The following is a 21,932-nucleotide window of genomic DNA, read 5'->3' on the forward strand; positions in this document are numbered from 1 at the left end:
CTCCTCCCCATGGTATATTACTGAAAACATTTACAGACCAATAGCTCATCAAGGGAAAATGTTTTATTGTTATGTTTTTAAGAGTGGTTAGTCAAAGTTGCATTTATTTGTCTTACAGAAGGAACCCAGAGATTGAAAAATGTTTACTAGTAGTGTCAGAGTAAACTGAAGAAGCAAAACATAGGGTAGTAGTAAGGGTGAGGAAATATGGACATGTGAAACAATATAAGAACAATTATAAAATGCCACCAAAGAATGGAAATTCAGATTAAAGTTTATGATCTTATAGCCACTTTGCAAAAATAGTTGTGAAATATTAAATTTGTTTATTACTTAATATGGGGTGTGAAATTGTTGCAAGGCATAACATCCAAGTGACTAAAAGTTCTTTACTCAGTTTATTGAATAGGCTTATTGTGATTTTCCTACTTTTCTTTGTAAGATATTAAAACCATATTGCCTGTTTAGATTTGGTTCCTGTCCATGGCCTTAATGGTCTTATTGTCCTCTCTATTGCAATTCCAGGCTTGCAATTTGGTTAAGTTTTTTTGGAAAAGTTCCTTAAAATTTTAGCATGACTCTGTAACAACAAAACAAATGTACTTTGGTGTTCCTTGAAAATAGCAGTTCTTCCTAGGTAAAAATGTAGCTTGCATATAATGTACTATATTCATTCAATTTAAATTAGTATTAAATAAAATGATTGTTTTCCATCTTCTACAGTCCTTTCAAATTACATTCATAATAAGCCAGAGGATTTTTTTTAATTGTTTATTCCTGTAGTAGGATGCAATCATTTAGGGAAAAAAAAGTACCTGTAAATACCTTGATTTTTTAATTCTAAAACTCAATTGTAGTATTACTTGATATTTCTGTTCCCCATACACAAAGTCAGGCAGTCAGGCTTGCTTTATTATTCCTAGTTCTCCAAGTAAACATTATCCTAGAAACAGGCAGAACTTTCTCTCCATGGAGTCTGTGGCCAGTCATCTATCCTTTTTCTCCTCCCATTTATTTAAAGCTTTGTCTCAGCATGACCTCTCAATTTTAAGTTCATCATCCCCATTCTGATTCCACAAACCTAGTTTCTATGGTGCAATTTAACTATTTCACTTATTCTTTCCTTTCTTTTTCTGTTAAGAATCTCTATAACATAGAGGAATAACTCTAACATAAGGAATAACTCATCATGTGAAGACTGTCCTCAGGTTTGCAGACTAGCAAAAAAGAATTCCTCACCGAACTTGATTCTCCACTGCCATGCACTTCATGTCACTCCTCAGCTTTACACACTTTCCAGGGTCTACTTTCTTCAGTGTCAAACACACACACACACACACACACACGAAAATTCTGATTGGTTCCACTAAAATTTAGGTATTCTAGCCTACCTTACATCTTCATGGCTACATGTAAGCTTTCATGTACTTTTTGCTGACTTTTATCAGCATTGTTCACAGCAGAATTTCTTTAATCTTCTCAAGTTTCAGCCAAACAGGCTCCCAGGGGGTGATAGACTTTTTTTTTCCATGCAACTTTCTACATGAATATCTTGGGATTCCCTCTGTTTCACTCTTTCCCTTGTCTGTTACTTCTTTTAAGAAGGAAAGATTTTTCCTCCTTGCCAGTCTACTCATCCCACGTGTTCTTTTTCCGTCTCCTGTTTCCTTCAACACGTTTTTTATCAGTTTTTCCCACTACCATTTGCCACTTCAATCTCTCCCACTCAGTGAGCTTATTATCTACCACCTGAAACCAAGCACAAACATTCCTCTGTGCAAAAAACAACAACAAAAACTCTCTATTTTTTTAAATCTTCTTGTCTTCCCCAATCCTCAAAATTCATGAAAGAATACCCTATACTCATTTGCTCAAATTCTTACCATCTAGTCCTCCTTTAACCCTTTCTAATTTGGCCTCTGACTAAATCATGCAATGAAAATAGTTCTCTTAAAGGTCACCAGTGACCTTTATGTACCAATTATATACATTTATTCACTCAGAAAATATTTATTTTGTGCTTGCTATGTACCAGGTACGTGCTAGACTAGATACTAGAAGTATATCTAAAAAGGATAAAATTCTTGGCCGGGCGCAGTGACTCACACCTGTAATGCCAACACTTCGGGAGGCCAAGGCCAGTGGATCACTTGAGGTCAGGAGTTCGAGACCAGCCTGGCCAACAGGGTGAAACCTTGTCTCTACTAAAAATACAAAAATTAGCTGCACATGGTGACATGCACCTGTAATCCAGCTACTCCAGAGGCTAAGGCAGGAGAATCGATTGAAACCAGGAGGCAGAGGTTGCAGTGAGCCGAGATTGTGCCATTGCACCCCAGCCTGGGCAACAAGAAACCCTGTCTCAAAGAAAGAAAAGAAAAATAGATAAAATTCTTTTTGTCAGAGAGCTTATAATTTAGGTGAGGAAACAAACAAGTAGAGAACTACAAAGTAGTGGAAGAGTTCCAATTAGTTAAGCATAAGGCAATGTGAAAGTGAGAGAAACAATGTCTAACTCAGCCTTTATGCGGTCATAGAAGCTTTTAGGTAGAAAGAGGCATCTCTTAAAGGTTAGAAAAAGTATTCAGATAAAGAAGGGGAAGAGCAGTGTTTCTGACACAGAAAGTATCTTTCAGAAAGAACCTAAAAATTAATATGCTTTTGATTATCTGCAAATTCAGTAACACAAGTGCAGAATTTGTTTAGAGAAGTTGATGGAGATAAGACTTTTACCTGAATTGAGTTTTTAATTTATATTTAAATTGTGTATGTGTGTGTGTTCCCACTCCTCAAAACTTTGATTATATGTATATGTGTGTGTCCATATATATACTTTTTGCCCAATTCTCACAAATGAATCTGTGACTTCAAAATATAAAGAGCCACTGCTATAAATGTAGTTGGGAGCCAGGCGTGGTGGCACATGCTTCTAGTCCCAGCTACTTGAGAGGCTGAGAGAAGATAGCTTGAGCCCAGGAGTCCTGTGCTGCAGTAAACTATGATAGTACCACTACACTCCAGTCTAGGCAGCAGAGTGAGACGTCTGTCTCTAAAAAAATAAAATAAATGTAGTTGAGGACCAGCTTATAAAAGGCTTTGAATACCAAGCTAAGAAGTACTATATGGTGAGCACTTTAATTTCAGGGCAGCTCAGATTTTCATTTCTGGGAATTTTACTTTCTGTAATGTGAATTATCATGTAGAGGAGCAAAACTGCAGAAAGGGGATTTAGGAGACAGGCAATAGTGGAGAAGTGACATAAATAGTGCTCGATGCTAGAAACAGTGGGGTTGAAGAAGAGGGGATGGTTCAGAAATATTTAGAAGGTAGAATTTAGGTTTTGATCCACACTTGGCCCTGGGCCCGGCCCCCTTGGACAGTGCACACTCTGCACAAACCTACGTAGTACCCCCTTCCAAATGCTTATCATCTTATTCTGGTGGAACTAAACGTTCTGTGTCAAATTAAGCATCGAGATGCTTGTCTTATCTTGCACATTTCGAATTCTTTGAGATTGTTGTATCTTTGGATTGTCTATCCCTTATAGAGTCTAACAGAGAATTACACTTAGTAAACATTCAGAAACCGTAATAATGATGCTTACATGGCATCTACTCTGCTCTAAAAGCTTTGCATATGTTAATTCATTTAATTCTCATAACCTTATGCAATGTGCACTATTATACCCCCTTTTTGGCTGAATTTTAAAAGAGTCATGGGGAGGTTAAATTACTTTCCAAAGGTCACACACTAGAAAGTGGTGGAACTGAGATTCAAACTGAGGCAGTCTGGCTCCAGGGTCTGTGCTCTGAGTCAGTATACTACACCAACTGAAAAATTGGAAGCTGTTATTTGAATACACTCCAGCGATTGGTAAATTTAAAGCAATGTATAAAATGTTTTAGTCCCACAAGATTCAAAGTAATATTTGGATTTATGTGGAACAGCTAATGAATTTGTTTTCCAATCTTCTTGTTTTAATCCTTTTAGAACCAGTTCGAAGATACAAAACTTACCACGGTGATGTCTTTAGTACCCCCAGTGAAAGTCCATCTGTTATTTCCTCTGAATCAGATTTCAGACAAGGTAGGAGACATCTGAACAAGCAAACTGTTTTTAAGAAACCATGATTATTATTATTTTCAGTAGTGTTGAAATATTAATATAAGTTGTCAAAAAGAATATACTGTATAAAATTGCAAAATTATAAAAAGCTGCTGGTTACTCAGTAGTATTGTAGGAACTAAATAGCAGTTTCATCAAATAATGATGTAGTCCTTTTTATTATGGAGATAATAATTCATTGTCTTTAAAAGTAGCATGATTTACCTCAAAAGAATTTAATAACATTATGTCGTTAATTTGGTTCTGTGTATTTGATTTGTACAACTCTGTGTCTGCTAACTGAGTTTTAAATAAAATTACTCTCATGTATTTATCGCCTGTGCCATAATTTTTTCATTCATAATTAGTGAGAAGAAGTGAAGCCTCAAAGAGGTTTGAATCCAGCAGTGGTCTCCCTGGGGTAGATGAAACCCCAAGTCAAGGCCACTCACAGAGACCAAGGTATGTCACATGAAAAAGTAGTGATATTTCCAGTGACCGGTGTTTGTTTTTTATTTAAATTAAGTAGAATTTTTCGTTTGTTTTCATTGTGTTTGGTGTTTTTTCGTTTTTTGTTTGTTTGGTGTTCTGTCGCCTAGGCTGGAGTGCAGTGGCGTGATCTCGGCTCACTGCAACCTCCGCTTCCCAGGTTCAAGCAATTCTCCTGCCTCAGTCTCCCAGGTAACTGGGATTATAGGTGCACACCACTGCGCCTGGCTAATTTTTTAATATTTAGTAGAGACTGAGTTTCACCATATTAGCCAGGCTGGTCTCGAACTCCTGACCTTAAGTGATCCACTTGCCTCGGCCTCCCAAAGTGCTGGGGTTACAGGTGTGAGTCAAATATAATTTTTTTTAATTATCCTTCTTCCTTTATTTTTTGCATTTTCCTTTTCTCTTCCTTACCCTTAGCTCTCTTGGTTTTTATAAAAGTTCTCAGAAATTTATCCATTATATAAAAGACAAAGTATTGGAATCTTTTAACATCATAATTGACTGTAATTATTTATAGTTGTGTTTAATTTTTTAAATTATCAATATGAATATAAAATAACAGGAAGGTGAGGGCATGGGATTAAAAATCTGTGAGAAGATAGTAAACCTTGATTTCTAAGAGAATAATACCTCTCTTGAAAGGTTGGAACAGGCTCAGCCAGTAAGCATTCAGTGAGTATTTATTTGTTGAATGAATAGTTAGTACGTTACTACTAAGTAACCTATTATGTAAGAAGTTAATTATTCACTGCATCTTTCCTGGCTTAAAAGAGGTTATCTGGTATTTTTTTTTTAAGCCGGATTTAGGCTGTTTAGAGTTCATTTCTTTGCTGAAATATTTGGTGAATTTCTCATATGGTGTTAGTATTATGTTTGTGCTTGGCTTAGAATGGTGTGTTGATTTACATTGTTTAAACTGAAAGGTGTCAAGTCAATAGTGATGTGTGTCTTTGTCCTGTATGCCCAGGTCCCTTACCTGAACAAAAGATGTTGTTAATGCTAAGCATTAATTTCAAATTTATAATATATTAGAGAACCAGAGGTTGCTTCAGAATTTACTTCTAAAATGTGGGAATCCTTTCTAATTCTTTAGTTCAGTTTGTTTAGTTCAAGTGCCACCAAATACAAAAGCATCATTTGGAAATTAACAAAAACTTGCCCCTTAGCTAATTAATTCTGCCAGATACTATTTCACATCTGTAAACTATTAATAGATAGGTAACCCTAGCCATGTGATTAAAACAGACTATTCGCAGTTTACAGTCTACATAATTAAATTATTCTTTAGTTAATGGTCCCACTTTTTCTTTCTCCTTTTTTTTTTTTTTGAGGCAGAGTTTCTCTGCTGCCCAAACTGGAATGCAGTGGTGCTATCTTGGCGCATTGCAACCTCCGTCTCCCTGGTTCAAGCAATTTTCCTTCCTCAGCCTCCCAAGTAGCGGAGATTACAGGCACCTGCCACCATGCCTGGCTAATTTTTGTATTTTTAGTAAAGATGGGGTTTCACCATTTTGGCCAGGCTGGTCTCAAACTCCTAACCTCAAGTTATCCACCCACCTCAGCCTCCCAAAGTGTTGGAATTACAGGCGTGAGCCACTGCACCTGGCCAAATGGTTTGCTTTTAATTAAAGTTGTTTGTTTTATTTCTAGACTTTTTTAAAATAGGCTATAATTTTTTTCTTTGAGGAAAACTCTAGCAAGTATTCATTTACCTAAAGCAATCTATATTTGCGTAATAGTATTTTATATTACTGTGTCCTTGTGATGACCCCATTTTGATAATTTTGAGCAAAGAGGTGGGAGACAAAGATCTATGCTTCATGTTACACAGTATTCTTTTTTTTATTTTTATTTTTTAACTTTTATTTTCGATTTGGGGGTACATGTGAAGATTTATTATATAAACACATGTCACAGAGATTTGTGTACATACTATTTTGTCAACCAGATATTAAGCCCAGTACCCAACATTATCTTTTCTGCTTCTCTTCCTCCTCCCCTTCTCCCTACTCAAGTAGACCCCAGTGTCTGTTGTTTCCTTCTTTGTGTTCAGAAGTTCTTATCATTTAGCTCCCACTTATAAGTGAGAACATGTGGCACTTGGTTTTCTGTTCCTGCATTAGTTTGCTAAAGATAATAGCCTCCAGCTCTATCCATGTTCCCGCAAAACACATGATCTTGTTCTTTTTTGTGTCTGTATAGTATTCCATCATGTATGTACCATATTCTCTTTATACAATCTGTCATTCATGAACATTTAGGTTGATTCCATGTCTTTGCTATTGTAAATAGTGCTACAGCGAACGTTCATGTGTATGTGTCTTTATGATAGAATGATTTATATTCCTCTGGGTATATACCCAGTAATGGGATTGCTAGGTCTAATGGTAGTTCTGCTTTTAGCTCTTTGAGGAATCTCCATACCATTTTCCACAATGATTGAACTAATTTACAATCCCACCAACAGTGTATAAATCTTCCCTTTTCTCTGCAACCTCGCCAGCATCTGTTATTTTTTTGACTTTTTAATAATAGCCATTCTGACTGGTGTGAGGTGGTATCTCATTGTGGTTCTGATTTGCATTTCTATAATGATCAGTGATATGAAGCTTTTTTTCAAATGCTTGTAGGTTGCATGTATGTCTTCTTTTGAGGGTGTCTTTTTAATGTGCTTTGCCCACTTTTTAATTGGGCTATTTGTTGTTCTTTTGTAAATTTAAGTTCCCTATAGATGATGGCTATTAGACCTTTGTCAGATACATAGTTTGCAAATATTTTCTCCCATTTTGTAGGTTGTCTGTTTACTCTATTTTTCTAATGAAGCAAAAGCATGTGGGGATGAACAGCAATAAGAAGCCAATACTGAATTGCACTAAGCTCAGCAATAAATTGAGGGAGAATGTTTTTTAGAAGCGACTTTTCTCTATGTATCTAATTTGAAACCTATGAATAGTTAATATTATGCCCTCCTTTAGCCAATTGAAAACTCTTGCTTTCAATATAAACAATAGAAATAGAGCTAACAACTGGAAGAAATTAGGATATATGTTAACAATTGATTTACAGCCAATTTGGTTTTTTTTTTTTAATTTTAAAACATATTCAAGCAAAATTAAATCATTTTGGGAGCCTTATGTTAATTTTCTTGATAAGGATCCTCAAAAGTGTCTAGGTTATGAGAGAATCTTAATTTTAATTGTTTCAAGATTTTACTTAAGGATATATTAAGGCCTCCATGTTTGTCAAATCCATGTGTAAGGGACAAACTATCTTTTTTTCATACTTCATGGGGACAAAAAGCCCATGTGGTGTTGATAGCATCTGAATGAGAAATAGGTTTAGGTGAAAAAAAAATATTTCAAAAGGTAGATTGTTAGCTATATATACGTATTGTCTTCTGTTAAGAAACTCTATTTCTTTTAACTAGTTTCATCTACTTTCTTTCCACTTAACTACACATTAACTTAAAATACTGTCTAAATTCCTTATTCACTTGCAGAACCCTCTGATAATATCCTTAACATGCTGGTACGTAATCAGGAGTCCCGTTTTCTTCTTTAGGTCAAAACTTCATAAAATCTATAAATAGTGCTGTATTTGTACATGTTGCATGCTTCTTTACAAAAAGTTCCATTTCCTTTAGCTAGAAAAAAATGTCAAAACAGATCCAGAGAGTACTATTGATTTATATCATAGTGGGGTGGGGGGAGGAGATTAACAGGAAATTATGAGTCAGATGCATCAGAATGAGTAATTTTTTTTTTATTCTGAGCTATCAAAAGTGTCTTTCAGTGACCAAAAAGAGCATTCAAAGCCGTTTCCAAAGAGAATCTGTAAGCCTTTTTATGTATTAGCTTTGAAGTATAGTTTATACATAGTACATCCCCGCTGCTTCTGTGCCTCTGCTTGTTGAGGTAATCTTTGTTTCTGACTCCAAACAGTCAGAGTTGTTTTTGTGTTTGATTTTGTCTCAAACTTTTCAGTTTTTATAGAAGCTTTGTAGATATCACAGTTGGAGAGATAACAATTATAATTACTTTTGCTGCCTTTTAGTAGCTCTGATGTAAAATAATTTTAGCTAGAAGGTTGTAATATTTTATGAAAATAACAGATTTGAATTTAAATGTGTAGATTCAAGGTCTTATTATCTTGGACCTTCCCCTTAAGTGAGAGTGAGCCATAAAAATATGTTCAGTTATTGACTCTACAAGTAATCATTGAGTACCTACCATGTACTAGGTGCTTTTAGATACTAGAGTTGTGAACAACACAGAAAGTCCCTTGAGGGAAATAAAAGATAACTAATAAACCATGAAAAAGTAAGTAAATAATACACTGCCATATAATCATGGTGCCTTGAAGAAAATTGAAGCTACTTAAGGGGATAGGAAGAACAGGGAATAATGTCCAAATTCTGTTTTATATAGGTAGTATGATCAGAGTTTCATTATTGAAACAAAAGAGGCTCCTAACACTCAAGAAACTTCAAGGGTTTTATGAGCTCTTTGTCAGGAACTGAGGACAAAGATCAAATACATATTCCCTTCCCTCCCCTCCCCTCCCCTCCCCTGCCCTCCCCTCCCTTCCCTCCCTTTCCCTCCCCCTTCCTCTCTTCTTCCCCTCCTCCTTCCCCTCCTCTCTTCTCCCCTCCCCTCCCCTCCTCATCACCCAGGGTGGAGTACAGTAATGCAATCCCAGCTCACTGCAGCCTCAACCCCCTCACCCACAGGCTCAATCAATCCTATGCTTCAGCTTCCTGAGTAGCCAGGACCACAGGTGTTTGCCACCATGACCAGCTAATGTTTTGTATTTTTTTGCAGAGACAGGGTTTCGCCATGTTGCCCAGGCTAGTCTCGAACTCCTGGACTCAAGCGATCCAACTGCCTCTGCCTCCCAAAGTGCTGGGATTACAGGTGTGAGCCACCATGCCTGGCCTATATATTTATTCATACCATACTGTGTAATGCAAAGATTCCTCTGAGATGGGAAAATAAAATTTGTTTAAATTCTTCAACTTTACTTAAAATTAAGTTTTCTCGATTAGCCTTAAAACAATTGTTTTCCTCCCAATCCTTACCTATCTCCTCTTTTCTATATAGCAGACAATATGAAACACCCTTTGAAGGCAACTTAATTAATCAAGAGATCATGCTAAAACGGCAAGAAGAAGAACTGATGCAGCTGCAAGCCAAAATGGCCCTTAGACAGTCTCGGTTGAGCCTATATCCAGGAGACACAATCAAAGCGTCCATGCTTGACATCACCAGGGACCCATTAAGAGAAATTGCCCTTGAAACAGCCATGACCCAAAGAAAACTTAGGGTAAGTTGATTCTCAGGTTACTACACATCTAAACCTGCTCTCACAGGGAACTCTTGGGCAAAGTACTTTTAAAAATTGCTATAGGTATCCGTCTAAAGTTACCTGAAGATGAAACTGAATCCCATGTTTTTTCCACTGGAATTAAGTATCTTTTTGGTTAATATTAAAATAAACATATAGCTGTTTTCACTATTTCATTTTAACTATAATGTAGATGAATTTAGAGTATCCTAATTATATAATTTAAAAGTATATTCATAATCCTTAAAGTTAACTGGCTCTATTTGGTATTGTAGGGGATTATTTTTTAATATTAAGAAATCTATTATCCCATATATTGAGAAGATCAGACATGGAAAGTTCAAGGTTAGTTCCAAAGTTCAAGAATGTTATCAAGTGCATTCCACCTTCCTGAGAATGTTATCAAGTGCATTTCATCTTGCTGCTCTGTGATTCTCAGAATTTTAGTAATAATTCACTTTATAGTTAAAAGAGGACTCCATTAGCTCCAAATATCATATCCTCATATTTACAGTATCCAAAGACAGGAAGGAACAAGTCTGTACCTTGTATCTTGTGGTGGATATTTTTATGTGTCTGTTCTTCTAATTGATGTATTTTTCTTTCAACATGTGACTTTATATTTTTATAAACATAAAATCAAAATGAACAGTTTTCTCATGTAAAATATCTTAAACATTTTACAACTTCTATTATTGTTACTGCTGTAAAGTATTATGTGACTTTACTGTGTACTATAATTTCTTTAGTCAGTTCCCAGTTATTGTACATTTTAAATGTTTCTAATTTGCTATTGAAAGTAATGCTCAATGCAGGGCTCCCTCCACAGGCCAGCACTGGTCCATGGCCTGGTCACAGCAGGAGGTGAGCAAGGAGTCAGCATTAGCACCTGAGCTCCACCTCCTGTCAGATCAGCATTAGCATTAGATTCTCATAGGAGTGTGAACCCTGTTGAGAACTGCGTTGCGTGTTCCTTATGAGAATCTAATCCTAATGATCTGAGGTGGAACAGCTTCATCCCAAAACCATACCCTCCTACCTGTCTGTGGATAAATTTTCTTCCACAAAACCCATCCCTGGTGCCAAAAAGATTGAGGACTGATGCTTTAATGAATATTCCTGTAGCTAACTCATTGCAGATAACTTTCTCCAAGTAGAATAGCCAAGCCAAAGGCAGACACTGTTTAAGACATTTGATACATATTGTAAAATTACTCTTCCAAAAGTTTGTGCCAGTTTATGCTCTCTATCGTCATGACTGTTTTTTTATATTCTTACCTATTCTGGATATTATTCTTTCTTACTATCACCAACTTGAAAGGTGAAGCAATATCTGATTTGTAATGTTAGTTTAAAATAATTCTTCAAAAGCAAAGTAAATACTAGTAAACATGGTAAAATCTAGAATGATTTTTTTCTTTTTAGTTCTGTACTAAGAAATTATATTACCCTATTCTATTTTCATTTTTTGTTCTTTGTTTCACAGAATTATCTTAAAAGCCCATTTATATGCTCTGAAGTTAATAGAATTCAAATTTCCTTCACAGTATTCTAAGGAGAAAAAACTATTGGGTGGTGAAAATTGCATTGAACTACAAATTGGAAGACATGTATTCTATTCCTTATGATGCTGTTATATGACTTTATGTAAATTTTAAAACCTATTTATTCCTCATTGGGCTAATTTTTAAAATGTGGAAGTGGGTTATAGTTTATAAGACACTGTCCAATTTTAAAGTTTTTAGATTCCAATAAAATATAACTGCATGTATTTCAGCTAAAAGGAAGAAACTCAGTAAGATTTCATCAATTTATTATTACCAATATCTACATCAAAACTAAGCAATAGACAGGATGTCATACAAAATAGTGTGGGCTTCCAATATAATAATTCAGTGAGCAGCACAAAGGGTACATACATATACACCCCTTTTTCCTAAACCGTAGTTTCAGAGAACTAAACTAGATTTTGGTTCATTCACAATTCATAAATTACAGATCATACCTTTATAGCATACCACTGTTATATGTCATCTCACTAAAAACCTGTTTTGTTTTTTAGGCAGTCAATTTCTAGCTATTTCAAACCAAACAATTCTTCATCAGAGATATGCTGTATCAGTGATTAGATGATTTGAACTACTGGTCATTAAAGGACTACATAGTGTATTTTCTGAAAAGAGCTAGAGGTTATATTTTTGAGGCTGAAAAGAGTGATAGGACTAAGAGGTACAGTTTCACAATTGAAGTAATATTCTTTCCCAAGACATAAATTTTTAGAATTTTTTTCTTCTTTTGGTACAAACTTGTTCATACCCTGTTGCCATAGTTGATCTTTATTACATTCTATGTTTCCCATGGCAAACCATATTCATTCTTTCTATTCTTGCTTAAAATGTGTCCTGGTGGGTCACTGAATATTAACCCTTAATGTTAAACTTTCACTTTTGCATAAATGGTATCTATCACATATTATACACTCAATTAAATTGAACAGAATTCCTATACCAAGCAATCAAATGAGCTGTACAACCAAATGCAAATAAGAAACCAACAAAAATAAAACTCTGATAATGTCCATTAATTCAAGCACACACCTGCACATACATGCAAACCACCTGCCTCTGGCCTCAAGAGTAGCCCTGGTTTCATTCTGCCTTTTGCCAATTAAGACATAATCTTTCAGTCTTTTCTCAACCCTTCTCTCAACCAGAGTCTAACTTGTTTTAAGTCATCTCCTACACTAGTCTTCCCCCTGGCCAAAACCCTAGAATATGCAAGAGGAGAAAAGAGAAAAGGTAGACTGAGAAGCAGTAAATACAGAGTGTACATTCCATGTTCCCCATCTCATGGGTCCTTTATTTCCTGAGATATTTTCTTGCTGGGGACATTGATAGGGATCAGAGACTATGTGACTGATACTATCCCTAGTTGCCACTATTTACAACAAAAAGTACAGTGTCACAGGGTTCCAAGAACGTGATTACAGGTGAATATGTATAGGCATAAAGTAGATGTCTTTTAACTATGACCAATTTTTTTTTGGTTTTTGTCTGTTTGCTTTTAATTTTTTTTTAAGAGACAGGGTCTTACTCTGTTGGTGAGGCTGGAGTTTAGTAGTGTGATTATAGCTCAAAGCAGCCTGGAACTCCTGGGCTCAAGTGATCCTCTGGCCTCAGCCTTCTGTGTAACTGAACTACAGGCATGCACCATAGTGCCCAGCTAACTTTTTATTATTTGTAGAAACAGGGTCTAACTATGTTGCCCAGGTTGGTCTCAAACTCCTGGCCTCAAGCAATCTTCCTGCCTCAGCCTCCCAAAGCTTTGAGATTAGTCACCTAGCCTACGACATGTTTTAGGCTGAATATCACTTTCTAAGACTTGAGATTCTAAGACAATACATTAGCAATATTAAGCCAAATCTTTATGTGACCTTGATAACTCTATATTACTTCTTCAAGACTATTTTTTTGAGAGTCTGAGTCTATTTGAATGCCAAATAATGAAAACCCTGTAAAACAGTATAAACGTAAGGCTTTTTGTTTGACATCAATAGTAGAAAACAAAGATGAGAAAAAACTTTTGTTTAAACTTAATGTAAGGCATACTCCATTCCTGTTCTTGGTAAATTCCAATATATGTCTTCACTGAAAGATTCAATATTTGTTTTAGATCCCTTAGTTCTAATGTGATTTTATAGTTTCATACGTAATTTATCATTGTAATATTATTTTCAAGAAAAGAGCTAGAATAAATGGTAAAAAAAAACAAAACAAAACTATTGATTCTGCTTATGTGATTTGCAGAATTTCTTTGGCCCTGAGTTTGTGAAAATGACAATCGAACCATTTATATCTTTGGATTTGCCCAGGTCTATTCTTGTAAGTAATAAAACCAATTTGTGTCACTCTTAGAAAATAATTTTGATAATTTAGTATTAAAAACCAGTTAAAATTCTTACAATGCTTATTTTAATAAATGCCACTTATTTTTTCAATTGTAGACTAAGAAAGGGAAGAATGAGGATAACCGAAGGAAAGTAAACATAATGCTTCTGAATGGGCAGAGACTGGAACTGACCTGTGATACCAAAACTATATGTAAAGATGTGTTCGATATGGTTGTGGCACATATTGGCTTAGTAGAACATCATTTGTTTGCTTTAGCTACCCTCAAAGGTACCAAGACATTTTATAATATTCAGAGTGCAATATAGAAACTTAGCAATAAGCAGACTTCCTATGCTGCTTATCACGACTGACCTCATTTTGACAAATAGTAACTAAATGAACTAATTAGTGTAAGTGAGTTAGGAACTCCTTTTCTTCTCCCAGCTACTTTCGTTGTTTTAATAGCTTTTGTTAGTCACCTGCTGTATCTGACTGTGAAGATTTTTTGTTTTCTGCTATGGCTATATAAAAATAGATTTTAATTATATTTTAGGGGCCATTTCATATGTTAATGGCCTACATGTATACTCTAGAAATTAATATCCTAATAATATAAGTCTGAATGTATAGCAAGACCCTATTTCTGAACTTCCACATCAACTTCTTTGGCCTACTATCCTAAAAGCATAGTGTCTTTTTTTAATGTCAATTGACATTATAAAAAAAAAAAAAAGACATTTTTGTCTTTTTTATGTTAATTGATGACTAAAAATCAGCTTCTTCACATATCTTTTAAACATTGTATCCACTTAACTCCCTGATGTTCACAACCACAGTGGTCTAAGAAGACAGCTTCAGTAGAAGCCTCTCCTATTTATCAGTTAGAGTTGCCATAGCAGTAAGAAACTTTTTGGAATTGATCTCCTTTTTAAATAAACCATTATATTTATAAATTACTCTTTAATATTTCAGTTTCCTGTTTACCTCAAAATTTAACTTGGAATGCTTAGACAACAAAGTACCATAAATGACAGTTGACAGGCTAACAGATCCTAAAACTCTATAAGCTCATATTGTCTTCTGTACCCTAAAAGAAATATTTTCCTCAATATAGCTTAATGAATTCTTGTGCCTTAAAAATGAATAATTTATGCTGTAGACTCATCCAATAAACAGTCAGTTAGTACCTACTGATGTTCTATCACTTAATAATTTCACTTTTAGACAAATCAGTCAATGTCGTCTACATGAAGCTAATTCAGTTCATCCAAATTTCTGCTTATACTATACCTAATTTCTTATAGATTCTGGTCAAATCAGATTGTATTGAATAATTCTTTTATTTGAAGAAAGTAAATAATAGCTAACTAATGACATTAAAAAATAAAATGATGCATGTCATTCCTCCTAGGTTTCAGCTGGTAGCTCAATAACAAGCACTTAGCTAATATTTATTAAATGTCTACTATGTATTGTGTGCTTTAACAAGTGTTTTCATTCATTATGTCATTTGATCCTTATAACAATGCTGTAAAACAAGAATTGTCACTATCCTCATCTTAGAGACAAGAAAACTGATGTCTAGAGAGGTAAAATGATATATATCAGTGTCATACAAATAGTACATGTTGTGGCCATGTGTTAAATCTAGGACTGTATGTCTCTAGAGCCTCCATTCTTAAAAGAGTAGGTCGTACTGCCTTGCATCTACATACAGTATCTCAGAGCTCCCTGACACATTTTTAATAGTCTTGTATTTATATTCTCATATGATACTATCTTATGCAAGTCTGACTCAAAAGTGAAGAAGTCAGAAGAAAATACTGTTTTTTTTGTTTTATCTGAAGATTTTTCTCATTCTGTTTTAGATAATGAATATTTCTTTGTTGATCCTGACTTAAAATTAACCAAAGTGGCCCCAGAGGGATGGAAAGAAGAACCAAAGAAAAAGACTAAAGCCACTGTTAATTTTACTTTGTTTTTCAGAATTAAATTTTTTACGGATGATATTAGTCTAATACAGTGAGTACAAAAGAGTTTCTCTTTTGCTCTTTTTGGACATCAGTCCTTTGACCATTTAGCTTCCTGACACTGAATTACTTGATTCCAATCAATGATAATGTCTGCTTTATAATAAAAGTAATATTTCCTTCAACACAGTTTATTTAATCCTTATGCCTTAAAAGCTTAATAACAAGGTTAATAATAAATTTATGGAAACTAGCAGGGCGTGGTGGCTCACGCCTGTAATCCAAGCACTTTGGAGGCCAAGGCGGGTGGATCACCTGAGGTCAGGAGTTCAAAACCAGCCTGACCAACATGGTGAAACCCCGTCTAAAAAAAAAAAATTTATGGAAACTAACCTTACATGTCTATAATAAAAATCACCCCAGTATTCAAAATCAGAAGGCAAGATGTCTGTGTGTATTTGTTTTTCTAGGCATACTCTGACTTGTCATCAGTATTACCTTCAGCTGCGAAAAGATATTTTGGAGGAAAGGATGCATTGTGATGATGAGACTTCCTTATTGCTGGCATCATTGGCTCTCCAGGCTGAGTATGGAGATTATCAACCAGAGGTAGGATTTATGTTTTTTTCTAGGACCATTTTTGTTTGGTGTTCTTACCTTTAACATAGTTAACTATTTGATGTTTAAATCTGAAGCCGTTGTGGTTTTGTTTGTTTATTTGTTTGTTTGTTTTGAGGCAGAGTCTCACTCTGTCACCAGGCTGGAGTGCAATGGCATGATCTCGGCTCACTGCAACCTCCACCTCCCAAGTTCAAGCAATTCTTCTGCCTCAGCCTCCTGAGTAGCTGAGACTACGGGCACTCGCCACCATGCCCAGCTAATTTTTGTATTTTTAGTAGAGATGAGGATGTCACCATGTTGGCCAGGATAATCTCGATCTCTTGACCTCACGATCCACCCGCCTTGGCCTCTCAAAGTACTGGGATTACAGGTGTGAGCCACCATGCGCAGCCTAGATCTGAAGATTTTTGAGGCTTCTTTGGTGTCTCAAAATGACCAAGTACTCTATATATTTTGATAATATAATATCATGAAGTGTGTGACTCCCCCACTCCCCCATTTAAAATTATCCTGTTTTGGAGTTTAGAAATGGCTACCACTTACCCCTCCTTCTCCCAAGTTCTAACCTATAGAGACTAGACACAAGAGTTATTAGTCAAATATAGATTAAAAGGATCTTCTGCCTTCCACATGATAGGCTGGCAGCCTGGCAGAGCACACTGTCTGGAGAACTGACAGTATACTTAAAGCCTGATGCTTCTAAATAAAAGTGATCTAAGAGGAAGCAAGGGGCTAAAAACTGTGCCATTGGAGCACCATCCTTCACAATGTTCATCCTAAACTATAGTGACACGAGGCCCTTGAATGTCACACTCCTCAACCTTGCTAATCAGTTCATTTTATCTCACTGATTAAAAAAGAAAGACTGATGCATTTCTTCTAAAACTCATTCCTTAGAAAGAGAGGTAGAAATAGAAGTACTTCATCTCTTAGCCAAAGCAAGAGCTTTAAGATAGAAGGAAGAGCCTGGCGCAGTGGTGCATGCCTGTAGTTCCAGCTACTCGGGAGACTGAGGTGGGAGGATCACTTGAGCCCAGGAATTCTGGGCTATAGTGCACTATGCCGATCGGGTGTCCGTAACAAGTTTGGTATCAATATGGTAGCCTCCCAGGAGTAGGGGACCACCAGGTTACCTAAGGAGGTGTGAACCAGCCCAGGTTAGAAATGGAGCAGGTCAAAACTCCTGTGCTGATCAGTAGTGGGATCGCACCTGTGAGTAGCCACTGCACTCCAGCCTGGGCAACATAGCGAGACCCCGTCTCTTTAAAAAAAAAAAAAAAAAAAAAAAGGATTGAAGAGAGTTTACTCCAATAAAAGGGAAAAAATTGCTTGTGAAACATTCTTTTTTTTCTAGGTTCATGGCATGTCTTATTTTAGAATGGAGCACTATTTGCCCGCCAGAGTGATGGAGAAACTTGATTTATCCTATATCAAAGAAGAGTTACCCAAATTGCATAATACCTATGTGGGAGCTTCTGAAAAAGAGACAGAGTTAGAATTTTTAAAGGTAAGCAGGGCAAGATTACAAATGATAAGCTTTGTATCTTTTTCAAGTAAGCAAGAAGTGTTGGAGGACACATATCTAAAAGGTCCAGTGCCAATAACTGATACTGTGCATAATCTCATCTCATTTATTGCTGACTAAAATTGTGATATTCTAATTCCCATTTTGTAAAAGAGGGAAATGAGGCTCAAAGAGGAAATGTAATGTTCCCAGAGTCAATGGCTACTGTGTGTGGCAAATATGATTTGAACCCATATCTATCTGGCTATTAATCCAATGCTTTTATCTTATTCCATACTCTAAATCAAAATACATTATACAGAAGAAATAAATAAATTTGGTGAATGACTTGATATAAGAGGCAAGTTCATACTGATTCTAGAATTGTTTTGCTTTTTCTCAAAAGTTTTAAAATTCAGTTACATCCTTTAAAAATGATCTCCTTTGACTGCATGTCTCACATCTAGGTCATGCTGATGCAAGAGGTGGGCTCCCAAGGTCTTGGGCAGCTCTGCCTTTGTGACTTTGCAGGATATAACCCCACTCTTGGCTGTTTTCATGGGCTGCTGTTGAGTATCTGCAGCTTTTCCAGGTGCATGGTGCAAGCTGTCGGTGGATCTACCATTCTAGGGTCTGGAGGACAGTGGCCTTCTTCTAAAAAATCCACTAGGTGGTGCCCTAGTAGGGACTCTATGTGGGGGCTCCAACCCCACATTTCCCTTTCATATTGCCCTAGCAGAGGTTCTCCATGAGGGCCCCACCCCTGCAGCAAACTTCTCCCTGGGATCCAGGCGTTTCCATACAGCCTCTAAAATCTAGGCAGAGGTTCCCAAACCCCAATTCTTGACTTCTTTGAACCCACAGGCTCAACATCATTTGGAAGCTGCCAAGGCTTGGGGCTTCCACCCTCTGAAGCAACAACCCAAGTGGTACCTTGGCCCCTTTTAGTCACCACCAGAGCAGCTGAGACGCAGTGCACCAAGTCCCTAGACTCTACACAGCAGAGGAACCCTGGGCCCCACCCACAAAACCATTTTTTCTTCTAAACCTCCAGGCCTGTGATGGGACAGGCTGCCACAGAGATCTCTGACATGCCCTGGAGACCTTTTCCCCATTGTCTTGGTAATTAACATTTGGCTCCTTGTTACTCATGCAGATTTCTGCAGCCAGCTTGAAATTCTCAGAAAATGGGTTTTTTTTATTTACTATCACATTGTTAGGCTGCAAATTTTCCAAATTTTTATACCCTGTTTTTCTTTTAAAATGGAATGCCTTTAAGGCACCCAAGTCACACCTTGAATGCTTTGCTGTTTAGAAATTTGTTCCACCAGATACCCTAAATCATCTTTCTCAAATTTAAAGTTCCAAAAATCTCTAGGGAAGGGACAAAATGTTGCAAGTCTCTTTGCTAAAAAAATAATAATAACAAGAGTCATCTTTGCTCCAGTTCCCAACAAGTTCCTCATCTCCACCTGAGGCCACCCCAGCCTGGACCTCAAAGCCATTTAGTCTCTAGGAAGTTCCAAACTTTCCCACAGTTTCCTGTCTTCTTCTGAGCCCTCCAAACTGTTCCAGCCTCTGCCTGTTACCCAGTTCCAAAGTCACTTCCACATTTTCAGGTATCTTTTCAGCAATGCCCCACTCTATTGGTACCAATTTACTGTATTAGTATATTTTCACACTGCTGATAAAGACATACCTGAGACAGGGCGATTTACAAAACAGAAAGGTTTAATGGACTTACAGTTCCATGTGGCTGGGGAAGCCTCACAATCATGGCAGAAGGTGAAAGGCATGTCTGACATGGCAGCAGATAAGAGAAGAGAGCTTGTATAGGGAAACTCCCCTTTTTTAAACCATCAGATCTTATGAGACTTATTCACCATCAAGAGAATAACACAGGAAAGATCTGCCCCCATGACTCAGTTACCTCCCAGTGGGTCCCTCCCATAACACATGGGAATTCAAGATGAGATTTGGGTAGGGACACAGCCACACCATATCATACAGTTTCATTATCTTTGTGTCACCATTTACCAAAGTATGTTGCTATGGTATGGTATTATTCCAACAGGTCTGCCAAAGACTGACAGAATATGGAGTTCATTTTCACCGAGTTCACCCTGAGAAAAAGTCACAAACAGGAATATTGCTTGGAGTCTGTTCTAAAGGTGTCCTTGTGTTTGAAGTTCACAATGGAGTTCGTACATTGGTCCTTCGCTTTCCATGGAGGGAAACCAAGAAAATATCTTTTTCTGTATGTCCATTTAACCTCCTTTTATTATATTTTCAAATGATATTACCAACTTCCATGTAACATATTAACAGACTTTCCTTAGACCCTGCCATTCAGTGGGGCTAACACATGTTAATACTATTTGACTCTTCCTTTGTAGTTGTGAAAAGTATTATTGAGATTTTATGTCTGGTTTTTTCAACAGGTGATTTTTAAAAGATTATTACACATTCCTAGCTGGTTATATGCTCAATTAACTTTAGTTAAATTACAACCAAGTTGAATTCTCTGAATAAGTGAGAACTTATTCTAGAGTTATAACTTCTCACATAGAAAAATCTTCCTAATATTTTTAAGATAGATAATTATCTTAACCCTAGTGAACCTTGTCTGGCCTAATAGTAGACCCCCGCCTCATAGCAACTGTTATTTGAATCTCAGAGGTACAGAGACTTACTGGATTTTATGAACTAGTCTCAGGACTTTCTGCAGTTTTAGATTTTTAGTGTACAATTTCTATAAAGTTAGAAAGTGATTTTTGGAAAATAATATGTTTATGGAAGATAGTGAACAATAAAGGCATATTTTGATCTTGGATCTAGTTGGGATATCTGAACATTAAAGTTCCATTGGCAGACTTCAGAGATGAATAAAAAATATTAATATGTTCAGATGTTTGTTTTCCTAATGTTATTCAGGAACTACTAATACCTGTAGTTCATATTTAGGCTAAAGTATAGTCTCAGCAAAACAGTGTTTATAAAGTTACCAAGATCCTGATGGATCTGGATAATCTTCAACCCCGAGACCATTTCTAGACCTAAAGGTTTGTTGATTGGTTTCCTCTGAAACCCAGAGGTATCACTAAGATTGCCAGATAATGTGTTCTCTGGACCACCCACATCTTCTCAAGATTGTCAGGACCAGGAAATTACTTGGGTTTAATTTCCTTCCCCTAGCAGAAATGCTGGCAGAGCCCATGTCTGAAGAAACCTTAGATTAAGTACAAATCCACTTTAGACTGTTTTGAAAAGGCGACAAGTCATAATCACACAGCATTTAGCTCTATCTAATTTGCCATGCTACCACACTAACCCCCATCTATAGAACTAGCCGTGATTAGTTCATTTTTAAAGATCTGCAAGAATAGAGACTAGATCACATTCCCATGTAAATTATTCCTGTATTTAATAGCATTCATTTATCGTGAAGTTCTTTCTCTAACACAGAACTCTGTTTTTTTTTTAACCCTTCTTTTTTCTTCTACTAACGTCTGGGGAGATGGGAAAGTTACCATTTGGTCTTCTCATCTCTCACAACTGAGTTCTCTCAAGCACATTTCTTATCCAGTCATCCATTAACACTTGGAGAGAATCAAATATTCTTCGAAACTATACATCTTTCTTAGATATTAAATCATCTGTACTATCACTTTTCATAATTAATATGAACCTCTGACCTATCTTTGGCATTTTTTGTGTGTGATCTTTGCTGCCTTTGAGTGTTTTATTATAGGTACCAGTTCTGTAGTTCTTTTGACTGATCAACTAAGGAGATTCTTATCTTAATGTTAATGCTTGAATCAGTGAGGGATTTTTACAACTATGGAGTTCAGTGTCTTTGCAAATTCCTTGACATTGGTTAAATGTTACATTTGTTAGGGGGAAAAAAATGTTCTCCAAGTATTTGAAGAGTTACTGGGTATACTACTGATAATCAAGACTTAGTTTGTTGCTACTGTGTCTTTAACTCCTCTCTAATACTTACTG

The 21,932-nt window shown here is 36.3% G+C and overlaps 1 protein-coding gene across 7 annotated transcripts in view; it reads left to right on the top strand.

Annotated features, from left to right (window-relative positions):
• Positions 1–21,932, top strand: part of PTPN13 (protein tyrosine phosphatase non-receptor type 13) — a 163,592-nt gene that overhangs the window by 66,572 nt on the left and 75,088 nt on the right. For all 7 annotated transcript variants that reach the window (XM_064368927.1, XM_064368936.1, XM_064368945.1 and 4 more), the window contains 9 exons: positions 3,991–4,086; positions 4,473–4,566; positions 9,699–9,921; positions 13,749–13,823; positions 13,946–14,120; positions 15,701–15,854; positions 16,273–16,411; positions 17,778–17,930; positions 20,002–20,184. In XM_064368927.1, the coding sequence (XP_064224997.1) occupies positions 3,991–4,086; positions 4,473–4,566; positions 9,699–9,921; positions 13,749–13,823; positions 13,946–14,120; positions 15,701–15,854; positions 16,273–16,411; positions 17,778–17,930; positions 20,002–20,184 (1,292 nt within the window). The remainder of the gene's footprint in view (positions 1–3,990; positions 4,087–4,472; positions 4,567–9,698; positions 9,922–13,748; positions 13,824–13,945; positions 14,121–15,700; positions 15,855–16,272; positions 16,412–17,777; positions 17,931–20,001; positions 20,185–21,932) is intronic.

Source organism: Aotus nancymaae, unplaced genomic scaffold (assembly GCF_030222135.1).
Source record: "Aotus nancymaae isolate 86718 unplaced genomic scaffold, 86718_ANA_hifiasm-v0.15.2.pri h1tg000006l, whole genome shotgun sequence".
In the NCBI taxonomy this organism is placed as follows: Eukaryota; Metazoa; Chordata; class Mammalia; order Primates; family Aotidae; genus Aotus; species Aotus nancymaae.